Source organism: Telopea speciosissima, chromosome 11, assembly GCF_018873765.1.
Source record: "Telopea speciosissima isolate NSW1024214 ecotype Mountain lineage chromosome 11, Tspe_v1, whole genome shotgun sequence".
NCBI classification, from domain to species: Eukaryota; Viridiplantae; Streptophyta; class Magnoliopsida; order Proteales; family Proteaceae; genus Telopea; species Telopea speciosissima.
In genome coordinates this window covers 52,572,458-52,592,891 of record NC_057926.1, presented here as the reverse complement: position 1 = coordinate 52,592,891, position 20,434 = coordinate 52,572,458, and the positions used below count along the sequence as shown (strand labels likewise).

Sequence of the window (20,434 nt, the reverse complement as noted above, 5' to 3'; positions counted from 1 at the left end):
TCAAGGGGTTAGGCTGTGAATACTTTGCAGACAGTAACCTTGCCAAACCCAGCTCGCAGGCTAAGGATGCAGAATTGGCAAAGAAGCTATGGGAGTTCAGCATGAGGTTGATCAATTGATGCTCATTGGTCCACTTATAATTGGATGAGGAGACTCATGTGGGTCTTACAAGTTACAGCTGATTGGTAGTGCTTGGTCTAGTCCATTTCTATGAGCATTTCTTCAGATTGGCTGTCTGAATCTAACAACTCTGGTGGATGAGCTTGTCAGTGATGGGAGAGCTAGGTCTAGTCCTCTAATGAGATTGTTCATTATTTAATCCAAACAAAAGAAAAACGAGATTGTTGTTCAATAAAAATTAAAATCAGGTTTTGGGTTGTCTTTTTTGATTTTTTTTTTTCAAACTTATTTGTGCAGAGATTGTACAAGGTCATACTAAAGAATCTTGGATCCAATAGTAAGTGATGGCCTGCTGCTGGTAACTTGCCATAATCTGGGAATGCAGATTCATTGCTTTAAGTTATATCCCAAAGAATAGAAGATTGATGATTTAATTTAGGCCGCATATGGATCTATTAATTTAGGCCGCATATGGATCTATGAACAGAAAGGAGGAGGTTTGATTTGTGGATTTAGATTTGAGGCCCTCAATTGTTTCAATTGTTTTAAAAAGAGTCAAGTCAGGATTTTGGAGAAATCCAATCCACTGGGTTTCAAATGCTCAAATGTAAGGATTTCAAATTAGTTCTGGAACTTTTTTCTTGGTCAAACACATTCCCTAAACAAATTTATTAAATTAGATTCTCCAAAAACAATTAGAATGCCCACATCATTTCATTGTGTGCCTAGAGCTCAAACAGAATCTGATTAGAATCATAGTGTTCTTCGAAAGGCTTGTCAAAAATAGTGTCTTGTAGAAATAAGTTAATAGTTGAGTCCATACAACCTAATCCTTTAAGGGTTGTACAGGTTGTTTCACAATGGCTGGTTGACTTAAATTTAAGGGTTTTTAAATCTAATTACCCTCACACTGGTTGTGCCCTTGATATAGTCATCCATTTCCACTCCCCATTTTTGGCCTTGCCTAGTTATGATTTTCCTATCTTGATCTGTGCAGGATCCTGTTCACCTGGACTAACTGGGGCTGGGTGGGCCTACCTCTTTTTGGTTGATGGCAAGTTTAAGTTTTTTGATGCAGGAAAGCTGCTATGTACAGAGGATGTAGATACTTATGTTTTGGCGATCCTTAAGGGTCTCAACCATGCTGCCTGTATTGGGTTGCAGATTAAGAAAATTTGGTGTGATAATCAGTGGATCACTGAATCTCTTCCATTTCCAACCAAATGCCAATGGCCAAGGCACTTAGTTCCTAAGATGCTACGGATTTCAGATCTAACCCAGAATGTATATTTTCGTCTTAACACATGCAACTTTAGTGCAGCTGTAGTTAAAAACTTGGCACGCAATGCTTGTATGGACATCCATGTGTTCTAGTGTATTTTTTCCTTTGGTTTCATCAAAAAAAAAAAAAAAAAAAAAAATTTGTGGCTTAAAATAAAGCCGCATTTATTGCTTTGAATAAATGGTTGGAGACAAGTCTCGTTAGACTCTCATCTCTCTTTAGTGTCGGCTGTAAGAATTGAAGAGTGATGAAGTCTCATTGTCTACATCGCAATAAATCCAATTTAAGAAGAGGACGAGAGAGTGAAGGTGCATCCCTCACTTACCTCGGGTATAGAATATATAGAGAGCTCTTGTAATATTTCTGTTTTAGAGATGGAAAGAGTTCAAGGATGTGTTTGGATCTTCGAGTTAGTGTTAGAGAGTGTTTTCGTATTCTCAAATTGTTCTTAGTGGAATCATCTCGTTGTCTTCACCCGTGAACATAGGCTAAAAGCCGAACCATGTAAATCCCCGTATCCTTGTGTATGTTTGTTTTGCTTCTTATTTCTCGTGCCATTAAGACCCATACATTGTAGGTGATTCTGCTATTTCCTAATGTTATTCATTACTAGGCTGATTTTGCTCAATACATTGACCTTGAAAATCTATCAATTGGCATATTGATTGGTACTATATAGAAATTTTTTTTTTCATGGTTTAAAGATTGCTAAGAGAGAAGGGGAGCGCCTAAAAACACAATTCTAGGTAATTGTTACATAGACTACTTGATTAAACACCTCTCCAAAGAGAAGGGCTTGTACCATGGAGGTTGCCAAGGGAAAAGCAAGGAAAATGGTAATATACATGGTAAAGTTTGAAATTTGGAGTAAGATCTGTAAGAAATAATAAAATATTTCTCTTTTGACTTGTAACGATTGGCATGAGAGAAAGCGATATTAGAAAACCATAAGGAGATTATCTTGTATCATGGAAATTGCCAAAGGGAAAAGCAAGGAAAATGCTACTACCAAATTTGGAGTAAGATCTGGAAGAAATAGTGAAATATTTCTCTTTTGACTTGTATAGATTGGCAAGAGAAAAAGTCATATTAGAAAATCATAAGGAGATTAACTAAGGTTGTGTTTGATATGCATTCTTAGAATACATTCTCGGTCGATTTCGCATTTTCTGACCATAAAACAACTAATTTTTATCATCCGAGAATGCAAAATCAACCTAGAATGCATTCTTAGAATGTATACCAAACAGTAAACACTGCCTAAAATTTCCAAAAAGAGAGAGAGAAGGTAGTGTGGGCATATGCGGTGCACTGCAGTGCGGGCTTGAGAGCTCGACATGTGGAAGAAGCTTCATCCAACAGTGCTAGCTCAATGCAAAACATTTTTTTTTCCGTTCTTCTTGAGCTTGGCCTTGTGAGATGTCGCAACTTTCACGTGTCAAGCTCTCGGGCCTGCGCTAGAGTGCACCACAAGATTAGGGCACTGAGAGGATTTTTTTTTCCTGCGTGTCACTGCACTTGCCGTGCTGCTAGGTTCGACTCTTAAAACAAATGTCATTCGTGGTGGGTACCAAGTGTGATTCATTGATTTGTGAACATCATATAGTGGATCCCACATGCCACCAGTTGATATGAAATCCAGTTAGTTTCTAGAAAAAAAAGTCTTCAGAAATTCGTGTCTCTCTCTCCTGAGTTGACTTCCTGTAATAAATAACAATGATGTTCATTACATAATGGAAGTGGTGGAATTTGTGAAGGAACTATTGTCTTCTTTGCTACTCTGAAATTTCCTCTGCAGCGAATAAACGATGTGGCCCTTTAGCAAAACAGGACCCTCTGGGTTCTCATCTAGTTCAACAGCAGAGGAAGTCACCCAAGGAATAGATGGAACTGGTCTCACTGCCATTGTTACTGGTAATATTTTTTTTGGATTTCCATTCTATTTTGAATTCTAATTCAGTAGGGTTCAACGTTTTATTTATTCATTTTTTCGGTGAAAATTTTGTCTCCCCCCGGTTCTTAATTTGTTTCTGGCAATGATTATAATTGTTTTAGATGGGTTTGTTGGCGATTTTCAGATAGAGGTTATTATGGTATGTTTTGTGCTTAGCATGCGGAGAACAACTGCCTCTTGTGTGATGGAAGGCAGGACTCTTTTTTTTTTTTTTTTTTTTTCATTTAATTTCCTTTAAATTTGAGTGATTTTGATTTATTTTTTCCTTGTGTGGGTTTAATATAATCGGAAATTGTTAATAGGTATGGCTGAATTCTGTATTTGTTGTCTGCTGACTGATTGTAAATTTTATGATGGCCTTTTGTTTAATGGTGGACCTTCAGTTTATTTGAATTTTGGACAGCAACATGATGTAGTTCTTTATGCCCTTATATTATATACTAAAATATGATAAGAGTGTTACTGGAAGGAAATGATTTATAAATTTTGCCTAATTTTTATTTTCTAAATCCTGAGTTCTGAGTAGTTGTAAACGATATGTGATGAGTGTGTCTTAATTACTAGATCAGTTTCTCTATGCATGACTGACTTCTTATCCAAGAATTATGTGTGAAGACGAATAAGGACAAATAAGGTTCATACAATCATGTCTGTTGGTAATGGCAACAGGGCTGGTTCTGCATGATTCTACTCTTACCTCATCATATATCTCACAAACTTTTCTCTACTTGTCATGGGTTTGAAAAATGAAAATCAATTAATGCTCAAATTAAAAATTTAAATAAACATGTATTTGGCTTTGCCTTTTTGGTGCAGTTAGGTATGGCCATGGTCGGATAAAACCTGAAAGAGTGTCTTATACTGGCATCTATATTTGTGAGGAGAGAAATTGAGGGAACTAACAAATTCCATATCCCTCGTCCTAGAAGAAATGGCACCCCTATGCTGAATCAATTTACAGAGAGATCATATAGATAACATACTGATTGTTCTTCTATTCCATATTTATATACCAGGAACCACTGTCACCTAAAGTTTTTCTAACTTTTTCCAGTAATGCCTCACTCTATTTTTCTGATCCGTTAGGTTCCTACTCATATGGGATTCATATCCTTCTACCTTCTTGGACCTATACAAATTCACGACAGCTGCCTCTCATTATTTGCTGATATTTGGAATATACCTGTGAATTGTAGTTCCATAGGGTTTCCTTGCATCATCTGTACCTTAATGAGTTCCTAGCACAAACCAAATTCCTTTCTCCAAAAACTGATACCGATTTGAGATTCCTATACAACCACCCTATGGTATCTTATTTTCTTATCACTCACAATGACACACTACGCTTGATTGCTACAACTTACCTCCATAAACTTTCCACCTCAAAATGAAATTTCAAAGCCATTTCCTGTATCATGCGGTTTCAACTTCTATAACTTGAGGTACTCTGAGCCTCCGCTTTTGTTTGCAAACCCTTTCTTGGTCTACCAGATGCTACAATGTCATAACTCATAAGAAGTTTCATTGTAATCTGTCCATCCAATCAGCAGGAGATTGTGTTATCTTATATGGTGCTAGGTAACATACAGGCATGCTGGCTAGTACACTCTCAAATGATGTTCGAAAAGTAAGAAGCTTTCAGTGATGCTAATCTTTGTTCCACCATTCTTGAACAGGGCCCTAAAATACATTCACACTGTGTTTTTTTATTGTGACTGATTCCAAGTCTCATGTAGATATATCCATCAATATTACAACCCAGTGCATTTGCTTTGTTCTTATTTTATGTTACTTCTCCAGCAGCTACAATTTCAAACTTTGTCAAACTTGCTTTTAACTTCAGCACCACTTCAAAGCATGATAATGGGCTTCACAAACATCTTAATTTGGAGCGAGAACCACAACAGAAAGTGACAAACGAATGAGAGACTTAAAATGTAATAGCGGTACATGAAGAATAGACGACAAAGTCATGGGTGAGGTAGGAGAAATGGTACCATGAGTGGTAGGAGATGTGGTAGTAAGAATGTGTGCCAGAGTAGCTGTGGGTGAGGAGGTAGCAGTTGATTACTTAAGAGTTGGAGACGTTTAAGAATCTGATCATAGTCATCTTGAGACATAGTGGCAAGATTGGTGTCGTAAAGGTCACCTTTCCAGTATTACATCTGACATTGTTGTATTAGCTAATTGCGAAGCCCACTCTGGTATACGATGTTTAGCCCAACACGTCTCAACTGTATGATTAGGCTTGCCACAGAATTTACACTGTCTGGAAGACCGATCAATCTACTGTCCACCATGACCACCTGCACCACGGCCATGACCTCTCCTAGGAAAACTAGAACCACGGCCACGGCTAGCAACAAAAGCAGAACTTTCCTTAGAAGAGGATGATATGTCAGCCCTGGAGGGAGAAACAATGCATTGAAGACAGGAGAAGGTCTCATTCAGTGAGGGCACAGCAGCTGGATCTTAAATGGATGAAAATCATAATTTAACCATGCCAAGAACTTTGCAACTTGAAACTCAGCTCACTAAGTCTTCAAAGTCAGCTCAAGTCTTCAACTGTTCCAGGTCTCAGTCGTAAGAGGTTGATGAACATTGAGCTCCTCCTACTTTTCCTTAAAGGCTCTGTATTACTCATTCAAAGATTTGTCCCCATGCTTGATGTTAAAAGCTGTCATAAAGATCATAAATGTGAGTCATGTTCTTTTCCTGGGAGAAGCTTTCCTTCAAGTTATCCCAAACTCCTTTGGCAGTGGTGTGGAACATAACATTCGCTGCAATGGTTAGTTCCATACTGTTCCACAACCATATAAGGAGAGTGTCATTCTCACGTATCCACTCCTCATAGTCTTTGGAATCAGAGGAAAGGTGATTCGGATTTGAGATACTTCATCTTTCCTTTAGCATTGATATAGACCTTGGCTGCTTGAGCCCATAACAAGTAATTAAACACTCCATTGAGTTTGATAGATGTAATCTGGAAGCTGTCAACACTCAACAGTAGGTTTGAGATTATTCATCATGCAATATACAAGAGATCAGCAGTATGCAACCTGAAAAATCCAACCGCAGGGCAGAGAAACTCTTCTTTGCTAAAACAACTGCTCCTTTTAAGTCACATGGAGCAGGAGGTCTCTGATTGCCCTCACATTAGAATCAAATCTCTCTTAGTATAGTGAGAATATTATCCCAAAGTTTCACAATAATCCAATAACAGAACAGTGAGTTCTTGATAAACCCCTTTTCAGATTAGGGTTTGTAAAGAAAATCCAGAATACCAATCTGATGGTCAAATAAATTAACAGATCTTACTTGTATATGATATCTTCAACCATAGATAGCATCTCCACTAGTATAGAGTAGCAGAAACATAGTAGATCAACAACCCACGAGAGCTCAAGACTCATGCGCCGAGAAAACAGCAGGAAACTTCACTCATGCAGACAACAGAGATCATGGTAGAGATAGTAAACCCCTCACTGGCAGTGTATACTCATCATAAACAATAACATCATATGAAACCCTAGTTATCCATGCCCATTCAACTAGGGTTTAAAGGAAATAAAGCAGCATTGGTTTCTGCAAAGATGAATCGAAAAGCTGAGATGGACTTTCAAAATTAGAAATTGATTATTAAGTATTGATTGCCCCAGCTCTGATACCATGTAACAATATCAGAATTAGGAAACTTGAACAAGCACTGTAGAAGAAGAGAGGAAGAAGAGACTTCCACAAGTGAGAACAGCAGAATATGCGTAGCGGCAGTCCTCTCAACCCGTTATATTAGGGTAAAAACAGATTACAAGCCGCAAGGACAAGAATACCCTCAAGTCCTTGCAGTAGACACTAAAGAAACAGTAAGGACCAATAAAACCAATATACCACAGGGTATGACAAGTATAGTATCATATATCACATGTTAACAATTACCTTATCTGTAGAAAGGTCTTGCAAGGAGAGATTATACTTTGGCTAGTAAACACAAATCAACGATTGCTGACGTATTCATCAAGGTATGAAAGGTCAGTTGAGACCACATGTGTGTATTATCTGTATCCTCATATTATATAAATGATTTTAAGTGCGTCAGAAGACCGGTTTACATGTTTTATCATATTGAACATCTCTTACAGGAAAATGTGTATAAGTGCATTTGTATGTGCTCTTGGTCTTGTGATATGTGAGAATTTACCATGTATTAGTGCATGTGATATTTATTTAATATCTATTTTCAAAGAAGTTTTTACTGAATTTGGATAACTATATTTATTATTAATGTTCGTACAAAGGTTGTGACTATTTGGTGGGAGACCTGCCCCTACAGGTAGCAATAATTTCAATTTTGTCCATTCACCCAAAGCGTTGCTTCTCTGGGATCGTCCTACATCACATTCATACTGTTTTGCAGAACCTCTTTCGTTTTTTTGGATAGGTAGGCCCCAAGGAGAGTTGAACTCATAAGTCATGACTTCTTGATTGTGAGGTGTTGGTCCTTGCCAACTGAGCTACCCCTTGGGGTTAACTTTTGTTATGAGAGTTGAATTCATCTGTTTGCAGAATCTTGTAGCTGTAGGTTGTTTAGACTGCTTTGGGGAGCAGATTTTATTTTGGCTACTTGGATGACATCCAACTTAGGAGTTTTCAAATTTCATGAAGAGCACTTCCTGTGGTCCTTTATTAGCTGTTTTTTTTAGACTTCATATGTCACTCTTTCTTCTTCATTTTTGTCTTCACTGTTTACCTAAGATCATCTGCCAAACTAATTCATGGTACATAGGTGGTGCTGGGGGTGGGAGTATGTCTAGGAGTCAGATCCAACAACTATATGTGCGCTTAGTCTTGGCTACTATGGTCTGCCAACTCAGTATGGACTTATAGACTTATACTACATAATGATTACATGTGATTTCCAACAAAAAAAGCAAATTAATAAATTATGCTCTCAATATTTTATCCAAAAGTCAGTCAGGGAGTATAATTTTTATGCGACAAAGAATAAAACCACGCCATTGGGAGCACAATGATAGTTGGAGATGGGCTTAACAAAGAGTGTTCACTTGCTTCTTTGACTTTTTTGAAAAGAATTAATAAATGCTTTACGGAGGGTATCCCTGGTTTGATGTGACCATTGACATTTCATAACTTGTTAGGTGCATTTGGTACCTATTATTTTTTGCTGTTAGATGCTTATGTCTATGGTACTTACAGGAGCATCAAGTGGTATTGGGACTGACACAGCACGTGTTCTTGCATTGCGTGGAGTTCATGTTGTTATGGGAGTGAGGGACGTGGCTGCTGGAAGGAATGTCAAAGAAGCAATCATGAAGGAAGTGCCTACTGCTAAAGTGGATGTGATGGAATTAGATCTCAGTTCAATGGCATCAGTGAGGAAATTTGCATCAGATTTCCATTCCTCGGGTCTTCCTCTGAACATTCTTATGTAAGAGATGGAGCAGTAGGAGAGATTGCATTGCTAACTTTGTGACTCCTGTCTCTCGTCCTTTTAGTTATCTGTGCTTTTCGGATTGTGGATTACTGTGATATGCACTTTTTATTGTCTCTGTTTATGGACCTCTTTTTTTTGGGCTTAGTAAGAAGAGGATAGTGATTTTTTTTTTTTTTTTTGTTATTAAGTAATAATGCAGGTATTATGGCTGCTCCTTTCATGCTCTCACAAAACAACATAGAAATGCAGTTTGCGACAAACCACGTAGGTATGTGGTATAGATCTTCCAAGCTTTAACATGAGATAGTTGATAGTTCTTTGTATACATGAGTTTACATTGTAGCTTTTGAATTTTTATTTGCAATTTGTAGCCCTTTGATAGAGTTGGAACTAATATCAGGAGATCTTATGGTTTTGCAGGCCATTTTCTTTTGACAAATCTTTTGTTGGAGGCAATGAAGAAGACAGCACATGAAAGTAAGACTGAGGGAAGAATTGTTTGTGTTTCATCAGAGGCTCACCGGAGGCCATATCCTGAAGGAATTCGTTTTGATAAAATCAATGATGAATCAGGGTATCGTTTTGCTGACAATCATTCACAGTGACAATATTCTATCTGTTGGAGAATCAAAAGAGCATATTAGGATCCCAACATTGACTCATGCCTATATTCTTGTCATATTTTCTTTTAAATAATATGAGGTGTTTTCTTGACAATGGTCTATGAATTGGAATTGTTGAAGCCATTTTAATTTATCCTTGGACTTGCTAATTTTTCAGGTATGGAAGCTGGACTGCCTATGGTCAATCAAAGCTTGCGAACATATTGCATGCTAATGAACTTAATAGGCGGCTAAAGGTATCCAATCAATTCATGGATCAAAATTATTTCTGAAATATTAAATGCAAAGTAGTTTCCCTCCCCTTTCCCCCTCTCTTTTTAGACATACAAACTTGATTACATTCACTTGGAATTTTTTTTTTTGAGAGGGGAGGGGGGTTAATAAGAGAGGGGAGGGTAAGGCAGGACTCAGGCTGAAATCTTGGCTGCAAAAGCCCAAAACTTTACCTGCTGAGCTGGTACTTCAAGTTTTAAGTGTTTGTGAACAACATTTTTTAGGAACTTTTCCTTCTTTGAGGATTTTATTATGATTAATATATCTTTTCTCAAATATGTGCCAAAATTAACAGTTTTGTATCTTAGACACTAATCTCGCTTTTGTTTCTCTGCCCCTACAAGTAAAGGGCTTTTCACCATAAGTTGTGGAGCCTTCTTATCCCTCTACACCCCCACCCCAAGCCTATCCCTTGAAGAAAAAATGTTTGCTCAAATATGTGGCAAAGTAGAGTGGATGCTTTTGAATTGCTAACACTAAATATGTTTGTTTAAAGCGATTCTTGGTTTTGGGGCTATACGGTCTATTAGAATATACTGGGCCCTTATATGTTGCCATATATCTAATGACAAGAAAAACAATACGCAACTTTAGATGGGCCATTAAAGAGACCAACAAGACTAGCACATGATCCTAATATGTATCTGTAACTAATACATACAAGTAGGTGGGGATCTGCCATATGGCAACTTGGTGCTTAAATTTTGTGGAGATGTTCACAGTCAAGTTTAAACGTGGTAAGTTTCATAAAAGATATGGTTTTCCCTATGGCAAAATAATTTTTTTAGGAAGGGTTTAAATATTAACAATTTTTAAAATTGTTTGATTATTAAATATACAAAAGGGGAAAGTCAAAGTCATGGGTTGATCGTACAGTTAAGTCGAGCTATGAAATTCAAAGCTTGAAAAATCCAATTAGTCCCCTATCGTGTGCAAGAAGTCATTCTGTTATATCAATTATGACTTTCGAATGTTCTCATTGCATGTAGAATTGCTCTTCCATTTCATTATTTTGAGGATGTAGGTTATCCAACCGCTTTGGGAACTTCTATCATTTTTTTCGGGTACTAGTTTTTGGGAACTTCCCTCAGTTACTACGTTTTTGCACCTGCTTATTAGGTGTGGTAATATATTACCTCCATTTTTCATGGTAGTAATGCAAAATTGCTAGGTAAAACATGGTTTTGTTTTCATGGTTTCTTCACTTTATTTGAATAGGAAGAGAGGGTTGACATAACTGCGAATTCGCTTCATCCAGGAGTTATCGCGACCAATCTTCTTCGCCATCATAGCGTTTTAAATGGTAAATGATTAGTCTATTTATATCCATGTTTATTTTAATCTATCCTAAGAAAGAAAAAAAAGCCACTGGACTGCTTTAGTTCATTCATGTGGCAACATCTTATCATACATCATGGTATGATTTATAATGGCAAATTATATAATTTTTTTCTGCCTATTTATGTTGGTGGTTCCATCCTTCATTTTAGAAAAATAAGTCATACTGGAAAATTTTCTTGTTCTACATGAAACAAGTGGAATTGTATACTTAATTTGGGTTATCTATGTGCATTATGCCATATAAAACTTGCGTTGATGTTACCACATGGATGTTTCCTTGTCAGTTAACTATTTATTTATTTTGCAAATTACATGGTTAAAAGTCTGGTATATAATTTGTCAATCTTCTGTATTCTTTATGCAGGACTTTTTGTTTCAGTTGGCAAATTTTTTGTAAAAAGTATTCCACAAGTAAGTTTTGTATTTTGGTTTTGCCCCATGTGGTAAAACCCCTTATAAGTCTACAATGAGTGAATACATTCATTTGGCCTAAATATACTTTGTCAAAAATTCTGTTTATTTTTGTTATTATATCCATTATGGACTTCTACCTTCATTTATTGCTAAATCAATTCAATGGATATGGTTGCAGGGTGCGGCAACTACTTGCTATGTGGCTTTGCATCCACAAGTAAAGGGGGTAGGTGGTGAGTACTTTTCAGATAGTAATATAGCCAATCCCACTTCACTTGCTAAGGACACGGAGTTGGCAAAGAAGCTGTGGGAATTCAGCATGAGTTTGATTGGTTGATATACCTCTTATCATATAGACATTGCTCCACTTTTAATTGGATTTGGAAGATAATATTTTGTGATATATGATCCAGAAAAATCATGTTTATTTTGTACAGGATTATTCTATAGATTCCTGAACCTAGAGCTATGAAAGTATATGTAATGGATCATTAATAAAACTTGTTATCATAAGCAGATGATGCAGATCTTTATGTTGTGACATATGTGCAGGCCGAACTAGAGTTCAGAAAACTTTTTTTCAGACTAGCAGGTTGCATAGGTTAAACTGGATGAATTTCCGGCTAAAACTTCCCCCTTTTTCCCTCTAATTTTTTATAGAAAACCAATTATCAAGCTAATTAAATTGGAACGGAACCATTTATGGCAAGACTCACAACTTAAAAAGCATGGCAAAGGGACCAATGAGCAAAGTTTGCAGACTTTAGGGACAATTTGGACCCCTAAGCACTTGGAGGTCCTTAACATAGGACTATTGTTCCATGAATTCATATTGTCTTTGTTGGCTTCTATTCTTTAGGGTATGACTTCAAATTCAAACAGCTTCTTTTGTTGTCTATATTTCCTGGGGTAACAAAGAGGCAAAATTAAAACAAAAGGGTTATACCCCAAAGAATAGAAGTTGCTGAGTTAGTTTAAGTGGCTTATGAATCTATGAATAAGAGTGAACTTTGATATGTGGATTTGGCTTTTGACCTTCAAAGCCATATTAATTGTTTCATTTGTTTTAAAAGAAGTATGAATTTAAGTAAGTTAAACAATCATATTAAGCATTGATTACAAAAACTCCTTTTATCTTTTAAAACCAATTTCACTTCCCTTCCCTTTCTTTTACTTGCAATCAAACTATGGATTTCAAATTAGTTATGCAATTTTTTTTCTTGCTCAAATTTATCCCCCAAACAAAATGTGAGAAATGGGATAAGTCCTAAAACATTCAGAGTGTCTGCATCATTTCATTTAATTTTGGAGCTTAATCGGAATTTGATAAGAATTAGAGTGTTTTAAAAAGGGCCGATTTTGCTCAATACATTGATAAGATGCACTGACCTTGAAAATCTTTCAAAGTCACGGCAAACATAACCTAACATGTTGATAATCAAATTTAAATACCCAACTTAAACCATATATTCTTGTACCATGGCTTTGTGGTGATAGTAGGTCGTGCTTGGCACGTTGGTCAAGTGCTCACTTGTTGAATGCTTGGTCATGGATTCAAGTCCAAGAAACAGTCTCTCTAGAAATAGGAGTAAGGCTGTGTACATTTGACCTTCCCTAGACCCTGCTAAACGCGAGAGCCTTGTGCACTGGGTACGACCATGGCTTTGTGGTGGTAGCTCATTGTTACCATGTATGATTACACAAAGATTATCCTTAAACAAAAAAATATTTTCCCCGCATGGTTTGGAGTATATTAACTTTAAATGATGCTTTGTCACGGTAGAGATTGTAACAAGGCTGATTCAACAATTGACAATGCCCCTAGAATGCTCTAATTTGATGGTTCTAAGTAAGTTTTCTTTTCATATGTGGAGATCTACTTCCTCTCTATCAGTCTTCTCCATATATTGCAATTTTCATGTACCTCTCTAAGTCGAGTGAAAATGAGCCATTAACCACAAAACCTTCCTCTTTGTCAAGTCTTCTTCTTCTTCTTCTTTTAAAATGCTTGAAACTTCAAAGTATTATGTGCTTAATGGGGCCCAATTTGTATACCAGTATTAGATTTGGCTAGGCTCATATGAGATAGGTATAAGGATGATGACATTTAACATTAAGGTGTGTTGACACTACAATAGAAGTAAAGCATCAATTGCCAATGTAAACATTAAACTTTGAGCCTTTTGGTATACAAGGATTGCTAAGAGAAAAGATGATAACAGAGAAATGCAAGAGGACTAGAAAAATCCTAGGGGATTTGTTATATAAATCACTTGATTAAACACCCTTAACAGAAAAATGCCTGCAAGCCTATACCATGGAGATTGAAAGGGCAACAAGGAAAATGCTGGTATATATACCATACTAATGTTTGAAATTCTGAATGAAATCTTAAAAAATTAGTGAAATACTTCTCTTTTGATGTATAAGGATTGTTAAGAAAGTAGATTAGATGATATTAGAGTAATGCGAAGAGACAAAAAATAAATACTTGATTAAACACCCTCCAAAAAAGAAGGGCATTTACCATGAAGGTTGTTAAGACAACAAGGAAAATGACGACAATTTTTGAATTTCGTAATGAAATCTAAAAAATTAGCGAAATATCTATATTTTTTTTTGAGAAGTTGAAATTTACAAAATTAGAAAAAGGGAAGCTTCATGGGGATTTATTTTTCTCACCCCCTCTCACATAATGAGTTGTGGGAACTATGCTGATACTTTTTCTCCTAAAATAAAATGTGAAACCTCTACTGAAGGAATCTGTCTCACACCTAGGGTTTTAAAAAAACAGAATTGGGGATCGAATTGATCATTGTCGATTCTAATCTGAATTACTTTGAATCAATCCGATCCAACCGGTTCTTAGCAATAAAAGGGTGAAATTGGGATCGGCTCTGGAATCAGGAATCGGTCCAACTCAACTGCAACTACAAAGGAATCAGTTAAGGAAGTGCTGTTCCAATTCCAATTCAAGCTGCAATGAGTAAGATAGATGAAAATGGGGATCAATGTCAATTGATTCCATTCCGAATTGGGATCGGTGAGTCTCTCTCTCTAGCGAGATTTCCTACTGGAGGGTAGTGGAACTTAACATAAATAATTTGCTAAAAATTTGAGTAAAAGATTCTAAATATCTATGAAAAAGAGTTTTTTGTCCAAGAATATGGTCCTTACGCCAATGCGTAGATCAATGGGAACATGTTATATAGCATCAATAGGGTGAGATTTCTGCATGTGGTGATCAATGGGAACACGCTATAAAGCATCAATAGGATGAGATTTATGCATGGGGTGGGGCGGGTAATTTCATACCATTAGAAAATTTCGAGTAGTGCACCATTGAAGTGTAGAGTGTAGAGTGTAGAGTGTAACGAACGTTTGCAGAGAGAGGGAGAGAGAGAGAGAGAGAGAGAGAGGCGACCCCTTGAACAAAAGGATTTGGGGTGCCCTGCAAACCAGCGGCACTGGGAGGATCCAAATTCTTAAACAAATTCTTGGTTTGAATTTTTTTATGGGTGAACTCTTATGGTTTGACTTAAGAGTAATAAATGGCAATGTTGCAACTGGTGAAGGGTCCAGGAACTATTGCCTTCTTTGATAGTCTGAATTACGCTTTGCAGCGAAGAAACGATGTGGCTTGGCAGCAAAGGGCCCTCTGGGTTCTCACCTAGTTCAACAGCAGAGGAAGTCACCCAAGGAATAGATGGAACTGGTCTCACTGCCATTGTTACTGGTAATAAATTTTTTTTTTTTGGGATTATTGACCCAAAAAAATAATTTTGTTTGGATTATCCAGTTCTTGTTCTGTTTCTTATTTTTTCAATCTTTTAATTTGGACTTTAATTCAAATTTTTTTTATGGGTTTACAAATACTGTGAGTTCATGGCTTTTTTCTTTTGGGGGTCAAAAAATTTGTCTTCCCCAGTTCTTACTTTGTCTTCGGCAATGATTATTACTGTTTTAGATGGGTTTGTTTTGTACTTGGCATGTTGAGAACAGCTGCCTCTTGTCTTAGTTGAACTTTTTCCCACTTTGCTAGTAACCACCCAGTTACCCAATTTTATGCTGTTCTGATATCCAAAAGTACATAGATCTCAGATGCAAACAGACCCATGAGTGAACTGATGTATGTGATGGCTAATAAAAGAGCTTAATAATGATCAAGTAGTTTCAGCTAAGTAATCAGAGCAGGAAATTAACAGGGAAAGAATTTTGGTTTGAGAACAAAACACTTGATTGATATTAATGTCAGATCTGGGAAAGGGAGAAGGAATGAAACCAGAGATAGAGTTGCAAGATAATATGTTCAGAAACAGATCTGAAGTATAGTGGGGGAGATGGAACTGAAGATCAGTTTCAGAAAAGAGATTAGAACCCGAAACACATATTATTATGTTCAAGCAGATTCTGATATTGACTCTTAACACAATATTGACTGACCTGTTTAGAGAATTCTGATAACAGAGAATACCTTCTTCAAGCCTGTGGCAGGGAGAAGAGAACAGTCCTGTGCTGTACAAATATGCAGTGGAGAGAAAGAGAGAGAAGGAGAAGAGGAGATACTGACTGTTTTGGGATTATTTACAGTAATGTGAAAAAAAGAGAAGAGAGGAGAAGAGTTCACAGCCAACACACTTTCACAAATAAACTTCTATTCAATTATATTAACTGAGGGGGGGGGGGGGGTTGTTACATCCTGATATTAAAAAACTCAATAATGTTTTGAGTAAACTTCAACCACTTCAACAAATTCTAAGAGAATTAAGTAGCTACTAAGCAACCTAATGGAATTAAATGTTATAAGCAGTCAGGGACTATAACTTTTATGCGACGAAGAATAAAACCATGCCATTGGGAGCACAATGTTAGTTGGAGCTGGGTTTAACAATGGCATTTACTTTCTTCATTGTCTATATTTTTTAGTTAATAATGTGTTTATGGATGCGCCATCCCTGGTTTGATGTTTACCATTGACATTTCATGTTTTGGTAGGTGCATTTGATACCTATTCTTTTTTACTGTTAGATGCTTATGTCTGTTGTACTTACAGGAGCATCGAGTGGTATTGGGGCTGAGACAGCACGTGTTCTTGCATTGCGTGGAATTCATGTTGTTATGGGGGTGAGGAACATGGCTGGTGGAAGGAATGTTAAAGAAGCGATCATGAAGGAAGTGCCTTCTACTAAAGTGGATGTTATGGAATTGGATCTCAGTTCAATGGCATCTGTGAGGAAATTTGCATCAGATTTCCATTCATCGGGTCTTCCTCTCAACATTCTTATGTAAGAGATGGGGGAGTAGGAGAGATGGCATTGCTAACTTGTGACTCTTGTTTCTCCTCTTAGTTATATGTGCTTTTTGGGTGGCGGATTACTGTGATATGCACTTCTTATTGTCTCTTTTTATGGACCTCTACTGTCTTCATAGGGTTTTTTTTTTAAAAAAAATTTTTAGTAAGAAAAGGATAGTGATTTTTGTCTTCTTGGTATTAAGTAATAATGCAGGAGTTATTGTTAGTCCGTTCACACTGTCACAAGACAACATAGAACTACATTTTGCAACAAACCACATAGGTATGTTGGACAGATATTTCAGGCATTTATCATTGAATAATTTTTTGTACACACGAGTTTACATTGTAACTTTTGAATTGTTGGTTGCAATTTGTAGCCCATTTGATAGAGTTGGAACTAATATCAGGAGGACTTGTGGTTTTGCAGGCCATTTTCTTTTGACAAATCTTTTGTTGGAGACAATGAAAAGTACAGCACATGAAAGTAAGAAAGAGGGAAGAATTGTTTGTGTTTCATCATATGGTCACCGGAATCCATATCCCGAAGGAATTCGTTTTGATGGAATCAATGATAAATCAGGGTATCACTTCGCTAACAACATTCACAGTGGCAATATTCTATGTTTTGGAGAATCAAAGGAGCATATTAGGATCCCATCATTATTTTCTGCCTATATTCTTGCAATTATATATATATATTTTTTTTAAACAAGGGATTTTCTTATTGACACCCCTTAAGGGCTCAAATAATTTTTAACCTTACTTTTTTACCCTTTTAGTATAACACATTCCCCCCCCCCCCAATATTGTGATTTACACATGTGCTCGAAAATTGTGCAAAACAATGACAACTTTTGATATTGACATATGATGATATGTTACTTTCAAATTATTTTGAAAACCCTTTTATACCCCTAACTTTAGAACTTTTGGGAATAAGACAAGGGGCGATTAAAAGGTGGTGTCAACTTCTAAATACACCTATAGAGTTGTCATTTAGACAGTCCCTTTAAATAATATGATGGTATTGGCATAAGTCTGGTCTATGAATTGCAATTGTTGAAGCCATTGTAATTTATCCTTGAACTTGCTAATTTTCAGGTTTGGAACTTGGCGCGCATATGGCCAATCAAAGCTTGCAAACATATTGCATGCTAATGAACTTAATAGGCATCTAAAGGTATCCTATCAATTTATGGATCACAATTATTTCTGAAATATTAAATTTAAGGAACTTCCCCCCCCCCCCCCCTTTTTGTAGACATACTTAATTGATTACATTCACTAGGAATATGTGGGATTCTGGATTAGCTCCTCCGTACATGGAGTGTAATAACTCTTCACGCACAGTTTCATGATGACACATGTCCTTTTTCTTCCACAAATGCTCCTCTAAACACTCTTAATGAGAGCATAGAGGGGCATTTGTGGAGGCAAAAGAACACGTCTCCTCATGAAACCGTATGCGAAGACTTCACATATGGGGAGCTGATTCGGGCTCAATATTGTGGGGGTGATTGATGGAGTTTGCATAAGTAGTTTGTTTAGGAACTTTTCCTTGTTTCAGGATTCACCATGATTAAATTATCTTTTCTCAAATATGTGCCAATATGCCCAACACCTGTATCTTAGATACCGATCGTGTTGTTTGTAAAATGTTGTAGGATATTAAATGTAAACAGGTGGTAAATCATAAAATATCTTGGTTGAGACATTTTAGGAACTTTTAGGATTTCTTTTTCTTTGCCTATAAAAGGCCTACTTATCTTATTTGTAATAGAGGCTAGAATTTGATTAATAAAAATTGTTTTGAGCATATATTAGAACCATGATGGGTTCTCCCTTTTGAACCTAGAAGAGTCCATTCTTTGAAACCTTGAAGAATTGGTGCTTTCCATTGTGTTACTTGCATCCTAGAAGAGTTGCAACAACACTCTTGGTATTGCTACACATCCTAGAAGAGAGGTGTTTCAGTCCCATATTTATTCCTTTACAAAAACCCACAAAAAAAAAATACTTTGATGTTTTCAATTTCAGAATTCGGAGTTGCAGAAGGTCTGTGTTCCCAGCTTATTTTCACCAATCTATAATCAGAGTCAGAGAAAACTTTCTTCACGACAGTTTTAGCCCCACAAGTCTTCTTTCTTTTGGGTTTAGAATCAACTCATTACGAGTTGTATCTAGAGAGTTTGCTATTTTACAAATCTTGCGTGGTTCTGGAAAATCCTGAATCCGAGTTCAAGATTATTGGAGCCTATTTCTATCACTCTCTCGATCCGAGTCCAGCAACCTATTTTGAGGCTTGTATCATCCTAGCATGTACACAAGAGTTCATTCTGTTATATCTATTTTAGCTGTTGAATTTTCTCACTACGTGCCGAATGTCTCTTCTATTATGTTATTTTGAGGATGTAGGTAATCCAACTGTTTACTCTTCAGTTGTGCTAATATATTACCCCCACTATTTCATAGTAGTTATGCAGTTATTGCAGCAATGAAATTTTTCCAAGGCAAAACACAGTTTGGTTTTCATGGTTTCTTTACTTTATTTAACAGGAAGAGGGGGTTGACATAACTGTGAATTCACTTCATCCAGGAGCTGTCGCGACAAATATTATACGCGATAACAGCTTTTTAAATGGAAACAGCTTTTTAACTGGTAAATGGTCAATCTATTTCACATCCATATTTATTTTAATCTTTCCTATGAAAGAAAAAACCACTGGATCACTTTGAATCATTATGCGTGCAATATCTCATCATACAAAGTATAATTTATGATGGCAAATTATACAATTTTATTTTCTTTGCCAATCGTGTGGGTAGTTCCATCCTTTATTTTAGAGAAATATAGTATCATACTGAAATTTCTTTGTTTTGTTGTTCATGAAATAACCAGAATTTTGTACTTGATTTGGGTTATCTATGTGCATTATGTCATATAAACCTTTTTTTTGTTGTAAATAAAAAATACATAACCAAAGAGAACAAACATGGGCTCCCCAAAGAGAAGGCGGGGGGGGGGGGGGGGGAAGAAAGTTAAAATACAAGAAAAACCCAACCTCATCTAGAAGAGGCTTGGAAAGAGTACAATGAAACGGGGAAACCCCAGGAATCTACAATTAGCCTATTCTGCGGGGAGTCGATGCACCGAGAGGAGGCCGCTGAAAGTTTGCTTCTAATGTCGAAAGCAATAATGGCCAAAATTTGCTGGAGAGATCTGGAGTTAGGAGTCCATCATTTGAGATTGCGCTCCAATCAGATATGGTAGATGGCGGCACCAAAGGCAAGCTTACTCACAATGTCAGTACTGGATCCACCGATGAAGGTCATGTCCATCCAAATCCACTCTCTATCTAAGGGAAAGATCCTCCTCCTACGAGGCCATATAAAACTAAGTTGGTGTTACTACACTGATGTTTCCTAATCATTTTTTTTGTACATTGCATGGTTAATAGTCTGGTATATGATTTCGTGATCTTTTGTATTTTTTTATGCAGGAATTGTTCGTTCACTTGCCAAATATTTGCTTAAAAATGTACAGCAGGTACTTTTTGTATTTTGGTTGAGCCCATGTAGTAATATCCTTACGGTTCAACAATGAATGAATACGTTCATTCGGCCTGAATATACTTACTAAAAAATTCTGTTTGTGTTTTTTTTTATTATATCATAGTTT

General features: G+C 36.6%; 1 protein-coding gene across 6 annotated transcripts in view; it reads left to right on the top strand.

Moving 5' to 3' along the window:
* The first annotated feature begins 3,134 nt into the window (after positions 1–3,134).
* The window catches only part of LOC122645941 (short-chain dehydrogenase TIC 32, chloroplastic-like), a 34,284-nt gene continuing 16,984 nt past the window's right edge, over positions 3,135–20,434 (top strand). For 2 of the 6 annotated variants that reach the window (XM_043839365.1, XM_043839360.1), the window contains exons 1-6: positions 3,136–3,316; positions 8,571–8,802; positions 8,997–9,076; positions 9,229–9,382; positions 9,589–9,667; positions 10,923–11,007. In XM_043839365.1, the coding sequence (XP_043695300.1) occupies positions 3,211–3,316; positions 8,571–8,802; positions 8,997–9,076; positions 9,229–9,382; positions 9,589–9,667; positions 10,923–11,007 (736 nt within the window). In that variant the 5' untranslated portion in view covers positions 3,136–3,210. Of the gene's footprint in view, positions 3,317–8,570; positions 8,803–8,996; positions 9,077–9,228; positions 9,383–9,588; positions 9,668–10,922; positions 11,008–11,409; positions 11,457–11,637; positions 11,999–15,021; positions 15,196–16,512; positions 16,745–16,955; positions 17,036–17,182; positions 17,337–17,856; positions 17,936–19,311; positions 19,397–20,255; positions 20,303–20,434 lie in introns of those variants that run through there. The other 4 variants (XM_043839359.1, XM_043839363.1, XM_043839361.1 and 1 more) reach the window with 4 other exon arrangements.